Source organism: Colobus angolensis, unplaced genomic scaffold (assembly GCF_000951035.1).
Source record: "Colobus angolensis palliatus isolate OR3802 unplaced genomic scaffold, Cang.pa_1.0 Scaffold19, whole genome shotgun sequence".
NCBI lineage: Eukaryota > Metazoa > Chordata > Mammalia > Primates > Cercopithecidae > Colobus > Colobus angolensis.
Window position 1 is genome coordinate 7978412 of NW_012115043.1, and position 22308 is coordinate 8000719.

The 22308-nt window shown below is 40.2% G+C and overlaps 1 protein-coding gene across 1 annotated transcript in view; it reads left to right on the forward strand.

Annotated features, from left to right (window-relative positions):
* HERC1 (HECT and RLD domain containing E3 ubiquitin protein ligase family member 1) overlaps positions 1-22308 on the forward strand; it is a 248445-nt gene that overhangs the window by 208436 nt on the left and 17701 nt on the right. The window contains exons 57-72 of the mRNA XM_011940429.1: positions 957-1156; positions 1852-1957; positions 3404-3550; positions 3896-3997; positions 5305-5478; positions 6693-6986; positions 8363-8428; positions 8603-8728; positions 9501-9639; positions 10992-11173; positions 12252-12407; positions 13167-13289; positions 14323-14425; positions 16476-16645; positions 18294-18432; positions 21615-21784. Coding sequence (XP_011795819.1) covers positions 957-1156; positions 1852-1957; positions 3404-3550; positions 3896-3997; positions 5305-5478; positions 6693-6986; positions 8363-8428; positions 8603-8728; positions 9501-9639; positions 10992-11173; positions 12252-12407; positions 13167-13289; positions 14323-14425; positions 16476-16645; positions 18294-18432; positions 21615-21784 — 2397 coding nt within the window. The remainder of the gene's footprint in view (positions 1-956; positions 1157-1851; positions 1958-3403; positions 3551-3895; positions 3998-5304; positions 5479-6692; positions 6987-8362; positions 8429-8602; positions 8729-9500; positions 9640-10991; positions 11174-12251; positions 12408-13166; positions 13290-14322; positions 14426-16475; positions 16646-18293; positions 18433-21614; positions 21785-22308) is intronic.

A 22308-nucleotide genomic window follows, 5' to 3' on the forward strand; every position in this document is an offset into this window, starting at 1 on the left:
CACCTCGCCTGGCTAGCTTTTTGTATTTTTTAGTAGAGACGGGGTTTCACCGTGTTAGCCAGGATGGTCTCGAACTCCTGACCTCGTGATCCGTCCGTCTCGGCCTCCCAAAGTGCTGGGATTACAGGCTTGAGCCACCGCGCCCGGCCAATATTAGTTTCTTTTAAAATTTTTTTATGTCAGTTAGTTATAACTTAATGTTCTATTATTGCACAAAATCTTTGGACAGTGGATATACATGGATAAGTCTATGTAAAAATAAATAAGCCATGAAAGAGTAAAGCCAAAACAGTTAAGAACACCCTGGGAATACCTCCCAGGGTGTCAGAATGCCTCCCAGTAATGTCAGAAATTCCATTCATGAAGAATAATTTTTTTTTTACCTTAAACAGAAGTTACCAATTCAGATATTTACAGGACCATCTAGGCGAATAGCATAAATGCATGAAACCAGCAAGTTGGAAGGTGTGGAAGAGGATTGAAAAATAAAAATAAAATCAGAAGAGCCTAATGATCACAGCTATATAAACACAAAACATATCCCAGATTCTTATAAGTGTTTGCTGTTGAGGTGTGAGGGGAGCTTTTTTTTAAAGTCTCTTCTTTTTCGTACTGTAATGATTACCAGTCAATAAGGATAACTCTTAATAATACACATGCTAATGAGAGATAACATATCCCTTTTTAGTCAGAATTTCATAATTCGTTCATCCTACTAACATTTGTTGAGCTTTGACTGTAGCAAATATATATGACACAGACTGTATTAAAGGGTAAGTTGGTCTAGTGATTGGGAATAATATGGTAGCATCTGATTTGCATAAAATATTGATTTCAAAATAATGGAGTTATAGAAATATAGATGCTAAGAAATATAGGTTATATATTACTGAATTTAAAGTATTTGTGAAGGAAACATTACTCTGATTTTTTTTTTCTCTTCCTTCCATTTTAAGGATACTCTTATTAGCATGAAGTGGGACCCTACAGGTCATATTCTTATGACATGTGCCAAAGAAGACAGTGTGAAACTCTGGAGCTCTATTTCAGGATGCTGGCGCTGTCTGCATTCACTCTGCCATCCGTCTATTGTAAATGGCATTGCTTGGTGCCGCCTTCCAGGGAAAGGATCCAAGTTGCAGTTACTGATGGCTACGTATGTTGTCAATTTGCATCTATGCATCTTAGTTTTTATATTAGTATAGACTGTTATTTGCATTAAGTGTGGCTTCTCAGTAGTCTTAAAGAGTTTATTGCCAGTTACTATTCTTATAATGTGTAACATTATAAGATTACCTCGCTGGGCATGGTGGCTCACATCTGTAATCCCAGCACTTTGGGAGGCTGAGGCAGGCGGTTCACGAAGTCAGGAGATCGAGACCATCCTGGCTAACACAGTGAAACCTCGTCTCTACTAAAAATACAAAAAATTAGCCGGGCGTGGTGACGGGCGCCTGTAGTCCCAGCTACTCGGGAGGCTGAGGCAGGAGAATGGCGTGAACCTGGGAGGCGGAGGTTGCAGTGAGCAGAGATCATGCCACTGCGCTCCGGCCTGGGTGACAGAGCGAGACTCCGTCTCAAAAAAAAAAAAAAAAAAAAAAAATTACCTCAGAGAAAAGAAAAAGCAGTAATTGTCCAGTGTGAAACTTGGTATGTAATCTCCTTATCTCTGGGTGTGATGTTGTTAGAATATTGGCCTCGGTTATATTTCTTGTAAAAGATTGTATGTACTACAAATAAGTTTAAAAAATGATGTAGTGGTTCTGTCAGATCTTAATTGATTGCAATTTGGAAATATTTTTACTTACGCATATTGACTTGTTTTGGTTTTATGTAATCAATTTTTTTAAGTGGCTGTCAGAGTGGTTTAGTGTGTGTTTGGCGTATTCCGCAAGATACTACACAGACCAGTGTGACTAGTGCAGAAGGATGGTGGGACCAGGAATCAAATTGCCAGGTAACATTCTGGTGTTTTTGAAGACTTTGTCTGAAACTATGGAAAGTATATTACATCAAAGTAATTCTCCCTTGGTTACTAAAAAAGTCATTAGCATATCCCAAAGGGCAAGATCCATTGGGAAATATAAGTAATTGTCATCCTGAATTAGCTTAATTTTTTATAAATCAGAGATACCATAATTACTTGGTCAAATGAGATATTCCATACATATTAAGTGGTGACTGTTACTGTGATAGTGGATATAATTAATACTACAGATAGAGAAGTCATAAGTTGTTAGTTCATTAAAACAGAAACTCCATGGGAGCACATCCATCCAAAGAATCTCCAGCTGATGCCAGAATCCTTGCTATGGAGAATGATTTGTTTACATTAAACAGAAGTTACAAACTTAGATATTTAGAGAGCCCTCTAGTCAAGTAACATAAATTCATGAAGCTAGGGTCAGAAGGTTTGGAGAGGGCAAAAAAACAAAAACAGAAAAAAAATGAAGACGCATACATGCTTTATATAAAGGCACACAGCTGATTGTCAATTTCCAGAATTAAGAGCCTGTTGTTACCAGATTGTTTTATTTTTTTTCTATAGGTGCTAAGAATCCAATGTTTAAGTAAAATTTCCCAATATTGAACATTGGCACCTAACTTAAAATTGTTTAAAACACTGAGTGGCCAGTCAGATTGCATCTCTGAGCTACCAGTTTGTAACTTCTGTTGCCTTCCTTTTGCTCTTGATACCCTTGGAAGAAATACACTTTACATCATCTTTGGGTAATGAATACATCTAGTATTATGTTGTCATAACTAAAAGGAAGAAGGAGCTTAACGGTGGGGAGAAAGGGTGAAGAGGGAGGGAAGGAGTAGCCAACTCACTAATAGGAGAATATCACAGAATATCACAGCAGTGGAGGTGGGAGTACTACAGATAAGTCTGGTTTACTCTTTGTGCTGGAGGGTAACCCTATAGACAGGCCTTACCTATGTCACTTCTAAAGCCTGCAGAACAAATGTGTGACAGAACCATCAGCCGACAAAAAGAGAAATCTATTTATATAGAGTCAGCATGTGCAGTTCACAAATGTTAGGGTATAAAAATGAAAATTACATGAAGTGAAAATTTAAAAATTAAAACACTGGTTACAAAGTAGTCAGAATTTTCCTGTCTCTGAGGGATAATTAGAACTTTGAGATGTTGTTTCTGTAGTTTGAAGACTGGAAAACTAGTTTAGAAATACATTTTTTTAAAAAAGATGAAAGTCAGCTTCAACAAAGGAGAATCAGATATTTTATTATTGATTCAGTCAAGCTAACTATCCTTTATGAGGAAAATTCTCTCCCCCTTGCCAATTTTATTCTGAAATATAAAATTTCCAAGAGTGAATGATAAATCTTGAACTTATAATTTATCTTTATTTTAATACATGTTAAAAATAATGAATTTCAGGATGGATGTAGGAAATCATCAGGAGCCAAGTGTGTTTATCAGCTGCGGGGACATATCACTCCTGTTCGGACTGTTGCCTTTAGTTCTGATGGGTTGGCCCTGGTGTCTGGTGGACTAGGTGGGCTCATGAACATTTGGTCTTTAAGGGTAAGAGCATAGATTTTATTTTTATGTTAAGGAATATTTTGACATTAACTTAAACACATATGATAAAAATTAACCAATCCTAGAAACATTTTATATAGTATTCTCTTGAATGCTGAGGAAACTTCTTTCAGAATCCTCTGCCCTTACATTTTTTTTACTAATGATAAGTACTTTTAAAATCAGCTGGGTCCTAGACAATGAGGTAGTAGGTATGTGATTGGACATTGCTGAATTTAGCTAAAATGTAGACTTTAGAATATGTTTTTGTCAATGTAAAGTATAAACTTAAATGTAAATTCTACCTAAAGTTCAATGATCTGTATTGGTAAATATATCTCATTTTAGGATGGCTCTGTCTTGCAAACTGTTGTGATAGGCTCTGGAGCTATTCAGACCACAGTATGGATTCCAGAAGTTGGAGTAGCTGCTTGCTCAAATAGATCAAAGGTAATATTGTAGTTATAACAAATGATGGGGTGTAAGCTTGTAAGGAACTTCAGAAATCATAGTGTAACCACCTCACTTTATGGAGGAGAAACCTGATATCCACAGGGATTACTACTTGTCCAAAACAGTCCAACTATTTAGTAGCAGAAGGAGAATTAGAACTTAGTCTTCTGCTTTATAGTCTAGTACTTTTTCTACTACACTCCATACTTCGGCGACAGTGCTTAGATGTTGAACAATTTCATTTCCATTGGAAGTAATGAAGTAGATTTTGACTTTCTGCCATGGTTTTTGACAATAGCACTAAACTGTCTCAAGGCTGGGCACAGTGGCTCGTGCCTGTAATCCCACCACTTTGGGGAGGCCGGGGTGGGCAGATTGCTTGAGGTCAGGAGTTCAAGACCAGCCTGGCCAACATGGTGAAACCTATCTCTACTAAAAATACAAAAATTAGCCAAGCGTGGTAGCAAATGCCTATAGTCTCAGCTACTTGGAAGGCTGAGGCAGGAGAATCACTTGAACTCAGGAGGCAGAGGTTTCAGTGAGCCAAGATTGCACCATTGTACTCCAACCTGGGTGACAGAGCGAGAGCCCATCCCAAAGGAAAAAAAACTATCTCAAACAAATTTTCCCTGGAAAGAAGCATTGCAAAGCCATTTAACTCAGTATACAAAATATATCTTGGCTTTCAAATTTAATATTCTAGGAAAAATGCTGGTCCCCTGCTGTGAAGTAATTCTATGATATAACATTATTCCCTACAGTATTATTTTTCATACCCTTAAAGATTAGAGCCAATGTGCCGATTTAATTTACATTTTATATCGTTAAATGATGTTAAAATAAGCTGTAAACCTTCATGAAAGGTTCTACTGAAAGTAAAATGTAGAATCAGACCCTAGGCAGTAGTGGCCTGTGCAGAATAAGCCATAGAGCCAGAGTTAAAGCAGTGTTACCTCTTTTGCAGCTATCCTTGTAGTCATGTCAGACATGACTTTTGAAATATATTAGATACCTTATTCTGCAAGTTCTGAAGAAATAGTTAATAATTGACATTATTTCCTTTTAAAGTACCAGCTAATCAGAGGTAGTTCACAAATTTTATTGTATCTCATTATTTTTTACTTAGACAAAATTTAGGATATTTTGAAGTTCCATAGGCATTAAAAGTATAGCCTTTTTGGATATACAATATCCAAAAAGCAAAGATGTCCCAGTTACTAGAAGGAATTTCACAGATGAAATGGTGATAGCATTATTTTTTATGTAAACAGATTTATCATGTGACATAATTTATTTTCAACCAGGATGTTTTGGTCGTGAATTGTACAGCAGAATGGGCAGCTGCCAATCACGTTTTGGCAACCTGTCGGACAGCACTGAAACAGCAGGGTGTTCTGGGATTGAACATGGCACCCTGCATGAGAGCATTTCTGGAGCGGCTCCCCATGATGCTTCAGGAACAGTATGCCTATGAAAAGGTAACTCATTACACTCACTCCTAGAGATCCACAGATATCCAGTGCTTGATATCTGTGATTGATTATAGCCTTGAACTTATCCCTTAAGAGCATGAGGTCTGAGGAAAATAAGTGGGGCTATTTGGGCAGAATCAAATGAAGGTAAGTCATGCCTAAAAGAGTTGTTCAGCAACCCTAAGTCTATTCTTGCTTTATTTTCACCAGAGTAAAATAAGGAAACAAACAAACACCAAGTTTGTATTACTGTTGTTCAGATTGTTTATTCACTCCAAAGCTTCTTAAAATACCTATGCAGCAGAATTCCATCTTCCCTTTTCTGACCCACACATGTATCTATTTTTATATGGCTTGGCCATTCCAAAGTTGAGGGATAGGGATGGATGCGGATATCAGAGTGAACATTGTCTCCACTTGTGGGATAAATCTTTGTGGAAAATTTAGTGTAAGAGCTATGTTGAATTGAGTAGGATCATTGAATACTGGAATGAGGAATTATAGCATTTGAACTTGTCCAGACAGTGATCCTAAAGTAGCCTGTCTTCCAGCCCTCAGTAGTCACAGTGTACTGACCCCAGCAGAACTCTTTGATTTTTTTTTCTTCTTCTTTTTTTGCCAGACTACATTAATGTAATCAGCTGTTACCACACCCAGTTAATTTCACTAAGGTATTTGCTCAGGTTTTCTTTTCTGAATCACTCAGGCTCCACAACTGGGGAATGCCATGGAAGAAGAAAGGATTTTCCTTTGATAGCTACCAGGATTCTTTTGTAAAGGAGGAAAGTGAGAAGAACACATCTCTGTGGTTTAATAGTTACCTGCTTTTTTTTCCAATCAAGAAAAACCATGATGAAAATGTACTATATGCAGTGTGATATCTTAGATTGGATCCTGGAGCAGAAAACGAGTATTAATGGGAAAACTAAGGAAAACCAAATAAAGTTCTGTGGTTTAGTTAGTACTGTACCAATGTTAGTTTGTTAGTTTTGATAAATGTGCCAGGGTTGTATAAGATGTTAACATTAGATAAAGTTGGGTGAAGGGTATACAGCAATTCTCGGTACTGTCTGTACAACTCTAAATCTAAATTTATTTCCTAGCAAAAATCTTAAACAGTAAACTTCAAAAATAAGACTCCAGACTTTCAGACTGCAGTAGGTTAATTTAGAATATTTGGCACAAATTCTTCGACATAACATCTTTGTATTTTCTTTTAGCCTCATGTGGTTTGTGGCGACCAGCTTGTTCACAGCCCCTATATGCAATGCTTGGCTTCCCTTGCTGTGGGACTTCATCTGGATCAGCTGTTGTGTAACCCTCCAGTGCCACCACACCACCAGAACTGTCTCCCTGACCCTGCATCCTGGAATCCAAATGAATGGGCCTGGTTAGAATGTTTCTCAACCACTATAAAGGCTGCCGAAGCCCTGACCAATGGAGCCCAGTTTCCAGAATCTTTTACCGTTCCAGATCTAGAACCTGTTCCAGAGGATGAACTTGTATTTCTAATGGTAAATGTACTGTGAGCTGCTATTATTTGCAGCTGAGATTTTATCATGGGTATTTGGCATATAGCAGACCCCTAGTAAGTCTTTGCTAGTATGAATGGCTAGAAGTTAAGAGAAGTGGAAAATATTTTTCTTTCAGATAGTCACTTTCAATCTGGTGGCAGGCCTCTATAGTGGCAGGAATTGGTAATGTAAGCACTGTTGAACTCTTGTAAACCTGCCAGCTCTCAGTGACATAGTCCTATATTTTCTCACTTTCTTTTGTCCATAGGTACTTTGTTAGTGCCTTACTTGTAAATATCTTAGCATCTTTTCCTGGTCATCTTGTGGGTTATATGCCACATATAGATTCTAATTTATTTGGCATTTCAAGCAAGTCTTTAGTTAGCATCAAATAAAATATAAAAGAGCATCCTGATTGTCATTTCATTCTGATTGTATTTGAGAGTGTATACTGTAGAAACTGTGACATAGATAAAATACCTGTGTAGACTGCAGGCCAGCACATGATCTGACAACCTCTTTGTATACTTAAGATTTATGTATACAAACATTTGGATAGATAACTGTTAACACAATGTGAAACAGACAAATATAAATTGAGTAAAATTATGTAACTGTAGTCATGCATCACTTAATGACAGGGATATGTTCTGAGAAATGCACTGTTAGGCAGTCTTGACACTGGGAATATCATAGAGTACATAGTACTTACCCAAATCTAGGTGATATAGCCTACTTATACAAGACTGTATGGTATAGTCTGATTACTCCTAGGCTATAAACCTGTATGGAATGTTACTGTATTCAGTGCTCTAGGCAGTTGTAACACAATGGTAATTATTTGTGTATGTAAACACAGAAGGTATAATAAAAATAAGGTTTTATAATCTTATGAAAGCATCTTCACACATGCAGTTTGTTGTTGACTGAAATGTCATATGGCACAAAAGTATAGAATATTGTAATCAGAAAATGTCCTTCTAAGCCCATTTGGCCCAACTCTGTAATTTTGTAGATGAGGAAGCTGAAGCCCAGAAAGATGAAGTGATTTGCCCACAGCTACACAAAAAGTTTATAGGGGTGTGGGGTCCTCCTGCTCATGACCTTGTACCTGTGGGTGTTCAGAAAACACATGGCTAGCTTTGAATCACCAGTACTGTAGTGTTAGTGATAGTGAAAGTGTTTATAATAAAGGGAAATACTGACAGTGCATAAAATCAAGTTTGACATAATTATAAAACTGCTCTTAATTTCTCATAATATTACCATGTTCTTTTTTGGAAATAAGACTTAATGATTAGAAGAACACTTTGTTGTTAATAGCCGCTGAATCTTGCCTAAGCAGAATTGATCATTATGTATCCCCTGTTTTTCAGGATAACAGTAAATGGATTAATGGCATGGATGAACAAATTATGTCTTGGGCAACTTCCAGACCTGAGGTCAGTAAAGATGAAGATAACTGTATGATGATTCTCAGTCAGTGTTTTGATTCTAAATACTTGTGCATTTGTACCCTGGTGTCTCCCATACAGGCTGGCACACACTTGGTACTTAGTACATGGCTGTTTTAGTGAATGGATGACTCTAATTTTGAGATGATTGTGGTTTTCTAGGACTGGCACCTGGGAGGTAAATGTGATGTCTACTTATGGGGTGCTGGTAGGCATGGACAGCTGGCAGAAGCTGGAAGAAATGTAATGGTACCTGCAGCAGCTCCCTCATTCTCACAGGCCCAACAGGTAACTAACAGGGTAAAAAATAGAAAAGAAACATGGGACCTGAAAATTCTAATTCTTTTGCTTGTCTTATTGTGGGATAAAGCTTGTCCATTTCATAATCTATTGTGAGGAATCATTAAAGAAAGTCATCATATATAGCTTTCAAATAAAAACTTGCTGTGGTTTTTATCAGACTTCAGAAGTTAACAAATTTCTAAATTTTTCTTTTAAGTTTAATGAACTAACATCATGATGCGTTAGGCCTGCCCAGTATGTATTTCTAGCAGTTTAGATACTCCTAATTAGTGATTTTCTCTTTGGGGCTATAAACTTCCTAGGATCTTTAGCCAGATATTATCGACCACTCCCCTTTTCTAATAATCCTGGTACAACATAGCGCCAAACCCTTCTTGAGGCCACTGCTTTGTCTTTTGCTCTTCTCTACCTCAGCTAGTCCCAGACTGCATGACTCATTCTTATGTATGAGTTTCTGCTTCTTTCTAGCCCAGTCTTTAATATTTCCCCATTACCCCTTCCTTTTTCTTTCATCCATTTTGTTGTTCTAAACTCTTTTAAATAGATGAATCTCATACATCTCTTGGTTAAATAAGCAGTTTTGTAGTCATCAAGGAGTTAAGGGACTGCATAGTTATATCAACTCTTCTCTTTCAGTAAAAAGATAAAAAATTATAAAGGCATTCTGTGTATATGTGGAATCATTTCAAATGCTTGCATGTTGAAGCAGTATAATATAATAAAAAATAAAATATTTAATTCTGTGTTTTTATACTAGGTCATTTGTGGTCAGAATTGTACCTTTGTCATCCAGGCCAATGGCACAGTGTTGGCTTGTGGGGAAGGAAGTTATGGCAGATTAGGACAAGGAAATTCAGATGACCTTCATGTACTAACAGTTATTTCAGCCTTACAAGGTAAAATTGTCCTTAGTTAAAAGATGGTTAGAACCTATGGCCTAATGTAGGTTTGGTCGTACAAACCTTTGCCCTTCTCAAACCTTTGCTAGATAAAATCGTATCGGGTTTTCACTTACATTTAAATCCTTGTCTAGGCATGTGTACAGCCTTAATTTCCATATTTTAAGCTATATTGTAAGTTACTTATCATACAATGCTAGAATTCAATGAAATATAAATAACACTTTTTGAGACCCACTGAAGATTGTAAGCAAATGCTTAAAAATTGCAAAAGTGTAAGTAGGCAGATGTTAATAGCAGTAGCAATCATGCATGTGTTTCATTAAAATTAAAAATCAGTTTATATGGAAATTGCAAATGTGCTAAAGACTTTAAAGGACATCTTCATCAGAGTTCTGTGTGACTTGGAGAGAGAACACTTTGGAGAAACCACCGTACACGCTCCCAGCTTGCTCGTTAACTGAACTCATAGTGACTCTGAAGCCTACAAAGAGAGCACAGACCATTTTTTACGTAAAAGCATACAAGTAACTGAGTTCAAAGCAAGTTCCTGGAAGCTCAAGTTCTTTTTATTGTGATCTGGGTGTGAAGAGCACAGCGGTAGAGATGAGAATGTGTGCTGGGTTTCTGTGGGTTCTGCTGGTCCTTGGCTCTGGGACATTGCACAAACTACGAGACCTCTTTGTGACTCGGTTTTCCCAATTGTAAAAATGGGGTGTTAGTGTCTGTTTCATAGGTTCTATGTGAAAGTAGAAAATGAGATAAACCATGTAAAGCATTTATAGGAGTGGCTAGAGCATAGCCAGTCATTAATGACTATAACTATTGCTGTCATCCTCCTTTTCCTTGTCATCGTCATTATTTTAGGTGACTGTTCCCAGTTTTGCTAGGTTATGGCTACAAATTCAATTTAAAACTAAAGAAATTGGGTCAGGCACTGTGGATCACACCTGTAAACCCAGCACTTTGGGAGGCTGAGGTGGGCAGATCACTTGATGTCAGGAGTTCATGACCAGCCTGGCCAACATGGTGAAACCCTGTCTCTGCTAAAAATATAAAAATTAGCCAGGTGTGGTGACACGTGCCTGTAATCCCAGCTACTCAGGAGGCTGAGGCAAGAGAATTGCTTGAACCCGGGAGGTGGAGGTTGCAGTGAGTCGAGATCACACCACTGCACTCCAGCCTGGGTGACAGAGTAAGACTCCGTCTAAAAAAAAACTAACGAAATTATTCTTATTTTCATAGTACCATTTCAGTGGTTTTTGATTGAGGGCATTCAGTAGCAGCTGCAAGTAAAGAGGAGAGTTTTAACATCCAGTGACTCCTATTGGGTTTCTGTTCTGTTCCAGGCTTTGTGGTGACCCAGCTGGTGACTTCCTGTGGTTCTGATGGGCACTCTATGGCCCTAACTGAAAGTGGTGAGGTCTTTAGCTGGGGAGATGGTGACTATGGTAAACTTGGCCATGGGAACAGCGACAGGCAGCGGCGGCCCAGGCAGATCGAGGCCTTACAAGGAGAAGAAGTGGTGCAGGTCAGGCAGAAAATGGATAAGTTTGCCTTTCATTGTAAATATACTAGTTATTGAATAGGTTTCTTAAAATTAGGTAACAGAAAATATAGTAAAAATATGTTACACTGTCATTATAAGAGATCCATTGGTTTTGGATGTTCAGATTCATTCTTGAGCTTGTCAGAAGTTTGAATGGGCTTTGGTGTTAGCATTGGTCTTGTTAGTATGGGTTAGAATGGTCTTTTTCATGAGCCAACTGGTTGGCCCAGACTGAGGTGCTGCAGGCTCTTGGAAGGAATATTGTGTGGTTTAACTTCTGCCACACAGTTCTTAATACACAGATAAATGGAAAACTTTGCTTTTAACCTATTATTTTTGTTACAAAAGCTAAGTTCATTTGCATTTTCTGGAAAATAGTGTTCTAAAATAATATTGTAAAATGGCATAGCACCTTATAGTTTACAAATGATTTCCCCATTTATTATCTCATTTAGTCTAGGTCATCTGTACACAGCTGAAGAGTAGCAGTAGTTATTCCAGGGTATGCTGTTCAGCTTGGGCTTCCTGAGGCTGTTGAGACAGATCAGACTCGGGAGAGCAGGAGAGCAACTTGGGCAGATCAGTGTACCAGTTGACTGGATGCAGTGGCTTATGCCTGTAATCCTAACACTTGGGGAGTACAAAGCAAGAGGATTGCTTGAGGCCAGGAGTTTGAGACCAGCCTAAACAACATAGCAAGACCCTGTCTCTACAAAAAAATAAAAATAGAAATAAATAGCCAGATGTGGTAGCACATGCCTGTAGTCCCAGCTACTTGGGAGGGTGAGGTGGGAGGATTGCTTGAGCCCAGGAATTCAGGGCTGCAGTGAGCTGTGATCACACCACTGCACTCCAGCCTAGGTGACAGAGCAAGACACTGTCTCTTTAAAATTAAAAAAAATTAAAAAAAAATTTTTTTAAAAAACGTTGGGCTTTGAAGATTCAGTTTTCAGTGAAGTTTATGTAAAGTTTATTGCTACATTAATACCAAAAATGGCAGATCTACGTTTTTCTTAGTTTCCCTTCTTAAAAGTTTTTTTTCTCCTTGGTTCTGTCTTAGATGTCTTGTGGCTTCAAGCATTCAGCAGTGGTCACTTCAGATGGCAAACTGTTTACCTTTGGGAATGGTGACTATGGTCGTCTGGGTCTTGGAAATACCTCTAACAAAAAACTTCCAGAGAGAGTGACTGCACTGGAGGGATATCAGATTGGACAGGCATGGAATAAATCAAGATATTCTAGCTGATCATTGTTTCTCAGTTCTTCTGTGTTCACTTAGACACCCTCAGGAAGATCAGGATCGCCAGTTGTACCTAACCTCATGTACATTTTGTTATGGTCTAATTGATAATTTTAACTGTTTCCCAATGTGAAATTCATGTTTTAAGTCAATTTAAATTTGTTTGTATGACAAACCAACAAATGTAACCCTTATTTCAGGATGTGAATATTTTTAACCCCCCCTTCATAACATACTAATACCACTTGCTATAAAACCCTTAAAAAGTACAGGTACTAATAGCTCCTGTCTGGTAGCTTTGAGTTGAGTGGCTGAATTGCAACATCACTGGTAGCTAGTGCTCCTAAGTAGTAATTATCTCTGTTTTGTATACATCAAGAGTGTCCTTTAACAAGGAAGTATTTTTGGCTTTTTCTATATCATTCCTTAGATAATTTTTGATATGAATGAGTATTTTTGAGTTAGGTATACTTTCCCCCTATCGTTCGTACTGATTATGGTTTAGCCACAGACATTTGAAGGATTTCACTTTGAAGCAAAAAGTTACATATGGACATTAAGAATTATTTCTTGTTGACTTATTTTGGTTAACATTTGTAGTATGCTCTGAAACCATTGTAGATATTTGGAAACATAGCCAAGTTTTTCACTGAAGTAGAGAAAAAGGGTCCCAGAAACGGGGGAGTGTGTTTTAGGTCTTGTGATTTGCCTTACTGAGTACTGTTATTTCCTCAGGTGGCCTGTGGATTAAACCACACTTTGGCAGTGTCAGCAGATGGTTCCATGGTGTGGGCTTTCGGAGATGGAGACTATGGAAAACTAGGCTTAGGAAATTCCACTGCAAAATCTTCACCTCAGGTCAGTACTGCCTTGAATCTAGGTTTTCAGACAACATAAATAGTTTTCATCTATGTCAGTAGTTATTTTTATTTGGAAATAATTTACCTTTAGTAGTTTTGGTAATTCATAATGAAGTTTAGAAGCTTCTGTTGTGCATTCTTGAGTGCCCACATGCTTGGTCTTGATTTTAAATAAGCTATTAATCCAGATAAACTGGATTTAAAATTCTGCAAGGATAAGCTTCTGTCTCCCTAAACAGGTTTCACACTGTAGGACCTCTGATGTAGAGAAGAAATAATTAGAAACATATCTCCAGGGTGTCATGGAAGGAACTATGAGTAATCCTTTGTAACCCTCTGCATGCAGCTGCCATGTTTGCTTATTATTACCACTGAATTACACAGGTACACATCTCCTTTTAAAAAATAATACAAAGGAAATCTGAGTCCATAAAGAAAGAAATTAGAAGCTGTTATTCACACTATAGAAGATTTCTTGACTCCACAGAAGACTTTCTATATGATTGTTGTATGTGGGTTTTCCTGACACATTTCACAAGCAGTGTGGTTTACAAAGCTTCAGCTTATATTCAGATTCACCACCATTTATAGTCTGTGACATCCTGATAGCTGTCTAGTGAATATTCAGTTAGGTATGCAGAGAGGCAGGAAAACCCACTCTGGAGAACATATACAGCAGTTATTGTCACCCATGAAAGCTAAAATGTTAAATTAAAATGGTCTTCTAGTGTTCTTTAAAAGGTCCTGGAATTCCCTGTGGTCTCTGTTACCCAGAGGAATGCTTCTACTTCACATAAGGCCCTGGAGACTTTAGTCAAACTGCCCCTGTCTCTGCACACTCCCTCCCCCAAATTCAGTTAGTTTGCAGAGCAGTAGGAGAAAATAACATTTCAGGTTTGGATTTGGGTCGAATAGGTAAGTGACAATTAGTACTTTTGTTGGAAGATAGTTCTTGATACATGCCATTCGGCAAATTCCAGAGTGATTTTTTTTCTTCTTAAAGTTGTGTGCCTTACACTTTTATTTTGCAGAAAATTGATGTCCTTTGTGGAGTTGGAATAAAAAAGGTTGCTTGTGGAACTCAGTTTTCCGTTGCTTTGACCAAAGATGGTCATGTGTATACCTTTGGTCAAGGTAAGACATTTTTCAGCTTATTTGCTTGGGTACACATCATTATAAACACTGGCCTTCCAGTGTTATAGAATGTGCTCTAAATTGAGTCCTTTTTTTGTTCTAGGTGGTGAGTAGTCACTATGACCTTCTTTCACTAGATAATTTTCCACTCCTTTTTCATGTACTTTACTATAAAGACAAACTCCCCTCCGCATTAAGACCCCTTATGCCAGAGCCTGCACTCTTGCTAGAAGAGGCCCTGCCAAGGGCCGTCCCCTCTTCTTTTCTGCTGCCCTCGACATGCTGCCACAAATACTGCCTTGACCACCAGAGCTCCTCTGTGTCCTGCCTCATTCTTCATCCCTTCTAGGGATTGGGGCTGCAGATCTTAGGAACTGGAGGAATTCATAGGCACTCTGGGTTCAAATCTTGAGTCGGTTCATAAGCCTGGCATTCACAGTGGGACTGAGATTCTTGGCAAGGGTCGTTTTTGAGGGATATGTGAGACAGGTGTGAGGAAGAGGAATTAAACCATGACTGAAGTTTCTAGTTGTGGGAGAACATCGATGTCTCTGACTGAGGACATGAGCTGTTTTGTGGGGAAGGGTGAGGGGCTTAGTTTTAGTTATGTTGAATGGACCCATTTGCCCTACATAAATGTGTGGAAATGTCCACTTAGGCTATTGAGAATTTAGATCTGGAACTGAACTCCAGAAGGATTGGTTATGGAGATGTAGGTTTAGGACATTAGCTGCATAATAGTAGTAGTTAAATCCTTATTCGTATCATCTAAAAAACCCAGAATGAGAGTATAGAATGAGAAAAGGAGAAAATAGAGCTCTGGGGCATTTGATGTAAAGGGCAGGTGGGCACAAGAATAAGACTTGCAAGGGCCGGGTGCCGTGGTTCACACCTGTAATCCCAGCACTTTGGGAGGCCGAGGCGGGTGGATCACCTAAGGTCAAGAGTTCGAGACCAGCCTGGCCAACATGGCGAATTGCTGTCTCTACTAAAAATACAAAAATTAGCTGAGCATGATGGCAGGCGCCTATAATCACAGCTACTCGGGAGGCTGAGGCAGGGAGAATTGCTTGAAGCCGGAAGGCAGAGGTTGCAGTGAGCCGAAATTGTGCCATTGCACTCTGGCCTGGGCAACAAGAGCGAAACTTCATCTCAAAAAAAAAAAAAAAAGATTAAAAAGAAGAATTGGGAGAGCTGGCTTTGAAAGGAGTGGGAAGAGGTTACTGGTGAGCCAGGGCAGTGCAGTCTCTGAGAGGCAGGAAAAGCTGAGGCCACATTATTAGAAGGTTGCATGATGTTCCCATGGGCTGGAGCCTGAAAAGAAGCCACTGCAGTAGGCAATTAGGAGCTGACTCATGGCTTTTGCGAGTAGAATTTCAGTGCAGTGGAGAGAGTGGAAGTTAGGCTGCAGAAGGTAGGCAAGCCAAACGGACCTAGCAGGCTTTGTGCATCAGAAGCTGGCTAGCACCCTCTAGATTTTGGCAAGGTAAAGGGAGAGGTTGGTTGGAAGTTAGAGGACAAGTTGAATGATCTCTCATTTTAGAATATAAGAAACTTAAAATTACCCAGGCATGGTGGCATGTGCCTGTGGTCCGAGCTACTCAGGAGGCTGAGGTGAAGTTGAGGCTACCGTGAGCCGAGATCGCACCACTGCAGTGTACTCCAGTCTGGGCAACAGAGCGAGACCCTGTCTCAAAGAAGAACTTAAGAAACTTGAGGGCCTGAACTGTGTCAGTCAGACTCTATCTTTTCAAAGATGTGGATATTGGAGAAGCCTCTTATTTTGAAACAAGTTACCAATTTTAGATACAACTTTTTAAAAAATTTTTATGAATAAAGAGCCTGTGATGTTTTGCAGAGAAACAGCTTCACACTTTTTATTTATTCAGAACCTGGTGTACCTTTCCGGAATAGCAGCTTTAGCCTCAGTTGAGTTTTATGTGTCATTGCCATTCCACCATAAGAAGCTAAACGACTGATCAGAAAATACAAAAGCACTGTGGTGTGTGGTGCAAAACATTTCCACATGTTTTTGTTTTGTTTTCTTCAGATCGCCTGATAGGCTTGCCAGAGGGGCGTGCTCGCAATCACAATCGACCGCAACAAATCCCTGTCCTGGCTGGAATGATCATTGAAGATGTGGCAGTTGGAGCTGAACACACACTTGCTTTGGCATCAAATGGAGATGTGTATGCCTGGGGGAGCAATTCAGAAGGGCAGGTAAATATTTATATGGCTTGCTGCTATCTCATATTCTAGAAATCTCACAGTGTTCCTCAGTTGGGGAAAGAGATAGGCTAGGAAATTAATAATCTACTAAAATACTCCAAGCACATCACTTTGCCATGGGACTGATTATTTTGTAAGTCTAGTTATGTCTTTCTCTCTTGACTGTGGCCAAAGAAGTGTTATACCATGGTTTAAAACAATTCGGACAGTACAGCAAAGTGATGAAGGGGATTAACTGAGTATATATGTGTGTGTCCTCACACATTGTTAAGTGCCTGGCATGTAGTAAGCTGCAGTATGTAAGGATTTGCTACTGTCAACATCATCATCATTACTACAGCAAGATGTAAGGTTAGGTCCTGGGAATATCAGTTGATCTGGAAAAAGGAATGAAACAATAATATTTTTATATTTTATAATATGATGGCATACAAACTATCTTTAGGTTTATGCAGGAATCTTGTCACCCGCATTATTTATAGGATTAAACTGAGCCTCTGAGATATTGATAAGAGACTCAAAAGGTGGATGTGTTCACCCTCCTCTATTTATGAAGTAGGGCGAGACCTTGGTGTGAGATGTCTGAGGTGCTGTGACGGTGACTTTGAGCTCCACATGCAGAGCCACCTCCCCTTCCTCCATAAATCCTCTCTGGGTCTGGCTTCCCCTAGTGCCAGGGACCCTTAAGTTCAAGGTCTGGCATTATTCATAGTAGCCTCAGTTTGGCTCCTGTGGTTTCCTCATCCCTATATTAAAAGACAAGGAAACCGCTCATCATTGTGGTTGCAGTCTTACTGAAAGGAGAGTTAACGTTGAAGGCCCCTTTGGGAGTTTCCTGGCAGTGGCTTGACATGATCCTTCCTAATGATGTTGATTTGCTTAGCTTCTGAAACACTGGCTCTCCCAGTCAGACCCTAAGTATAGAGATTTGGAGATTAGAATTTGCTTCCATATATGTTTTTATATATGTTTATGTATTGTTACACAGAAATCAGTGTGTTTTAAGTAAAAGCTCCATACATCATTCTGTTATTACTTAACTTTCCAAGAATTCATTTCCTTTCCATAAGTGGAATCCAAGGGTGTGTTAAGTCATTAAGACTCATCTGCTAGATTTGGAATGTCCTTGTTGCAGCTTAGTTTTTAGCAGTCTGAACTGTGAGGACTGTTATGATAGAGAAAATCAGAATGTATTTTATTATTGGGGGCTGGGTGTGGTGGCTCACACCTGTAATCCCAGCACTTTGGGAAGCCGAGGCAGGTGGATCCCAAGGTCAGGAGTTCAAGACCAGCCTGGCCAAGATGGTGAATCCTTGTCTCTACTAAAAATTAAAAAATTAGCTGGGTGTGGTGGTGGGAGCCTGTAATCCCAGCTACTTGGGAGGCTGAGGCAGAAAATTGCTTGAACCAGGGAGGCGGAGGTTGCAGTGAGCTGAGATTGCGCCACTGCACTCTAGCCTAGGTGACAGAGCAAGACTCCATCTCAAAAAAAAAAAAAAAAGAATGCGTTTTATTGATGCTGATGCATGGTACAGTTATTAACTTACTTATATCTGCCACTTTCTAAGAAAAATTTCATATTGACTTCCTCTTTTCCTCTTTCTAATTGAATCTCTGCGTATTTATGATTTATGCCCAGCTCGGTCTAGGCCACACCAACCACGTTCGAGAACCAACCCTGGTAACAGGTCTGCAAGGGAAAAATGTTCGGCAGATCTCGGCTGGCCGCTGCCACAGTGCTGCGTGGACAGCACCACCTGTCCCACCAAGAGCACCAGGTGAGGAAGGAAATCTTCATGCTCTTGCAGCTTCTCTTTCAGCAGTACCCTATGGCACTGTCTGCTTGACAGTTCCAAACTGTATCCAGCATCGTTGTGAAACCATCAAGCCTTTTGCCACACAAAGCATTATTTGTGTTACCAGCACTGGAAGTGTTTTCATAGCAGGTATTTGTCCTGCTGACATCAGTATGAACCAGGTCCTCTCTGCACCCCCCAAAAGAGAATACATATTACTTATGCAAGCAAAAATTTATAATTTTAGCAGCAACTAAGGTTTTTTTTTTTTGAGGTGGAGTCTCGCTCTGTCACCTAGGCTGGAGTACAGTGGTGTGATCTCAGCTGACTGCAACCTCCGCCTCCCAGGTTCAAGTGATTCTCCTGCCTCAGCCTCCCAAGTAGCTGGGACTGCAGGCGTGCACTACCATTCCTGGCTAATTTTTGTATTTTTAGTAGAAACGGGGTTTCGCCATGTTGGCCAATCTGGTCTCAAATTCCTGAACTCCAGTGATCCGCCCGCCTCAGCCTCCCAAAGTGTTGGGATTACAGGCATGAGTCACCGCACCTGGCCAGTATTTTTAATATATAAAAGAAATGACAAATTATAGCTTTCTAAGGCCCACTGTTAGAAATAAAGATTAAAAGCCCTGAGACCATTTGTCAAATTCCTCACCTTAGTTAACCTTTAGAAACACAATTTTATTCTTATGTTTGGCAAGAATATAACTGAAGAAAGAACTGGTGGGCTACTTCTAGCTTTTTGTTGTTTATTTTTAATTTATTGTGAAGTTTTTGTATAGCTACACAAAGATTTAAAGAAAACTGTAATACATACTTGTGTGCTCAACACCCAACTGTGGCCCCTTTCTGATTTGATCTTTTTTTTTTTTTTTTGAGACGGAGTCTCGCTCTGTCGCCCAGGCTGGAGTGCAGTGGCCGTATCTCAGCTCACAGCAAGCTCCACCTCCCGGGTTCACGCCATTCTCCTGCCTCAGCCTCCCAAGTAGCTGGGACTACAGGCGCCCGCCACCTCGCCCGGCTAGTTTTTTGTATTTTTTTTAGTAGAGACGGGGTTTCACCGTGTTAGCCAGGATGGTCTCGATCTCCTGACCTCGTGATCCGCCCGTCTCGGCCTCCCAAAGTGCTGGGATTACAGGCTTGAGCCACCGCGCCCGGCCTTTTGATTTGATCTATCTTCCATTCATTTCAGATGTAGCTATTACCTTAATGTTGTGACATGTGTCATTCTTACACATTTCTTCATATTTGGGTGTTTCTTTTTTTTTTCCCGAGACAGAGTCTCACTCTGTTCCCAGGCTGGATTGTAATGGCGCGATCTCGGCTCATTGCAACCTCTGCCTCCCAGGTTAAAGCAGTTCCCCTGCTTCAGCCTCCTGAGTAGCTGGGATTACAGGCATGCACCACCACGCCCAACTAATTTTTATATTTTTGGTAGAGATGGTGTTCCGCCATATTGGCCAGGCTGGTCTTGAACTCCTGACCTCAAGTGATCCGCCCGCCTCGGCCTCCCAAAGTGCTGGGATTACAGGCTTGAGCCACCGCGCCCGGCCTTTTGATTTGATCTATCTTCCATTCATTTCAGATGTAGCTATTACCTTAATGTTGTGACATGTGTCATTCTTACACATTTCTTCATATTTGGGTGTTTCTTTTTTTTTTCCCGAGACAGAGTCTCACTCTGTTCCCAGGCTGGATTGTAATGGCGCGATCTCGGCTCATTGCAACCTCTGCCTCCCAGGTTAAAGCAGTTCCCCTGCTTCAGCCTCCTGAGTAGCTGGGATTACAGGCATGCACCACCACGCCCAACTAATTTTTATATTTTTGGTAGAGATGGTGTTCCGCCATATTGGCCAGGCTGGTCTTGAACTCCTGACCTCAAGTGATCCACCCACCTCGGCCTCCCAAAGTGCTGGGATTACAGGTGTGAGCCACAGTGTCCAGCCATTGGACAAGGCCCTCAAACCTTGTTTTTCTACCATCTTCTGGTGTCTAAGGCACAAGAATTTCCCTGAAGCAAAGTTGTGTCTAAGAGCTCAGCATTCTCTTCCAGTTTTGCTAACCCCTCTATTTCTTAGGGGGTCCTAAGATTCCCCATAGGGATTTTTTTTTTTTAGATATCTAAGAGAGAAAAGTGGGAATTCCAGGTAGATTCCAAACAAGCAGGAAATGGTTTCTATTAACGGAATCTAGAATGAGCAGAGCTGCCTATGCACTGACAATTTCAGGTACTCAGTGGCTTCAGAGGGATTTCACTTCCACTTCAGGGCAGAAGTTATCCAATGTGACAGGTAAAGGTTCAAGCTCTGGGGCCACCTTGCTGGGGCCGAATCCCAGCTCCTCTTCCTGATCTGAGTGACTTTGAGACTCAGTGTTTTGTCTGTAAAATGAGGATAATAATAACTAACCTACTGCAAAGAGCTATAGAAGTAAGTGGACCCATTCATGTAAAGCTCTTAGAATAGTGCCAGGCACATGGAAGGGACTCAGTAAATGTTAGTTTTTACTACGAAGAAGCATAATACCCCTGGGAATTGCACTGTACCAGTCTTTCTTTACAGGAAACTCAAGGGAGTTTGTATCTTATTTTTACTCTGTGTTTTTGTGGGAGGGTAGCTGTGGATGCAGGCCTTGTAGTCTTTGCTTCTTACAGAACTCTTATTCTTATAGTAAAAGCCTTCATGAACCATGCACCTGTATGTTTCTGTCATTAATACTTTGTGTCAGATCCCTAGCGAATATGGATTTGGCTCTGCTAAGTTTCCCATTTCCATTTTCCAGAACTGCCTACCTAGTCCTTGCCCACATTTGCGGTATTATGAAGATGGCAATTATTAAATGTGAAAGGAAAAACTTGGCTTTATTTACTTATTTTTGTGAAGGAACTGCCTAAGTTCTGTTGTTAAATAAATAGGAAATGAAAAGAGAAAATACCAGGTTTCATTTCCATAATGATAAAGACATTTTATTTTATTTTTTTCTCCGCCCCCTGATAAAGACATTTTAAAAACCAACACAAATGCACACACAAAACTAAGATGAATTGATGGATAGAGGTTGGAATGGGTGTCCATGAGCTTCTCTATATGCTTGAAATTTTTCAAAATGTGGAAAGTGAAAGCAATGCTGTTTCCTTCACAAGTGCCCATTTGCTTTCTGGACAGGTGTGTCAGTACCTCTGCAGCTGGGCCTGCCTGACACACTGCCCCCCCAGTACGGGGCGCTGAGAGAAGTCAGCATTCACACGGTGCGGGCCAGGCTCCGGCTGCTTTACCACTTCTCTGACCTCATGTACTCGTCCTGGAGACTGCTGAACCTTAGCCCCAACAACCAGGTAACAGACTGGCGTGGTAAGCAGCCAGGCACAGACTGGCGTGGTAAGCAGTGCCCATGACATGCTCACCAGGCCCCAGGGCTTTTTCCCTCTGCCTTTGGAAAATGCTTTCATGGCTAATAAGATAACAATTCTGTTTCCATTTTATTGCTGTGTTAGGGACAGTCTAGAGGTTGGTCATGATGCTGCTAGACACAGAGTGGTCTTCCTTCTGTGTTTTGGTTTGTTCAAAAATCAAGTATGAATGGCTAAGCATACCATTTCTTTTTTTGAGACGGAGTCTCGCTCTGTCACCCAGGCTGGAGTGCAGTGGCACAATCTCGGCTCACTGCAACCTCTGCCTCTCAGGTTCAAGCAATTCTTCTGCCTCTCAGGTTCAAGCAATTCTTCTGCCTCGGCCTCCTGAGTAGCTGGGATTACAGGCCTGCACCACCATGCCTGGCTAATTTTTGTATTTTTAGTAGAGACAAGGTTTCAGCATATTAGTCAGACTAATATGAGTTCTGGTCAGTCATGAGACTGGT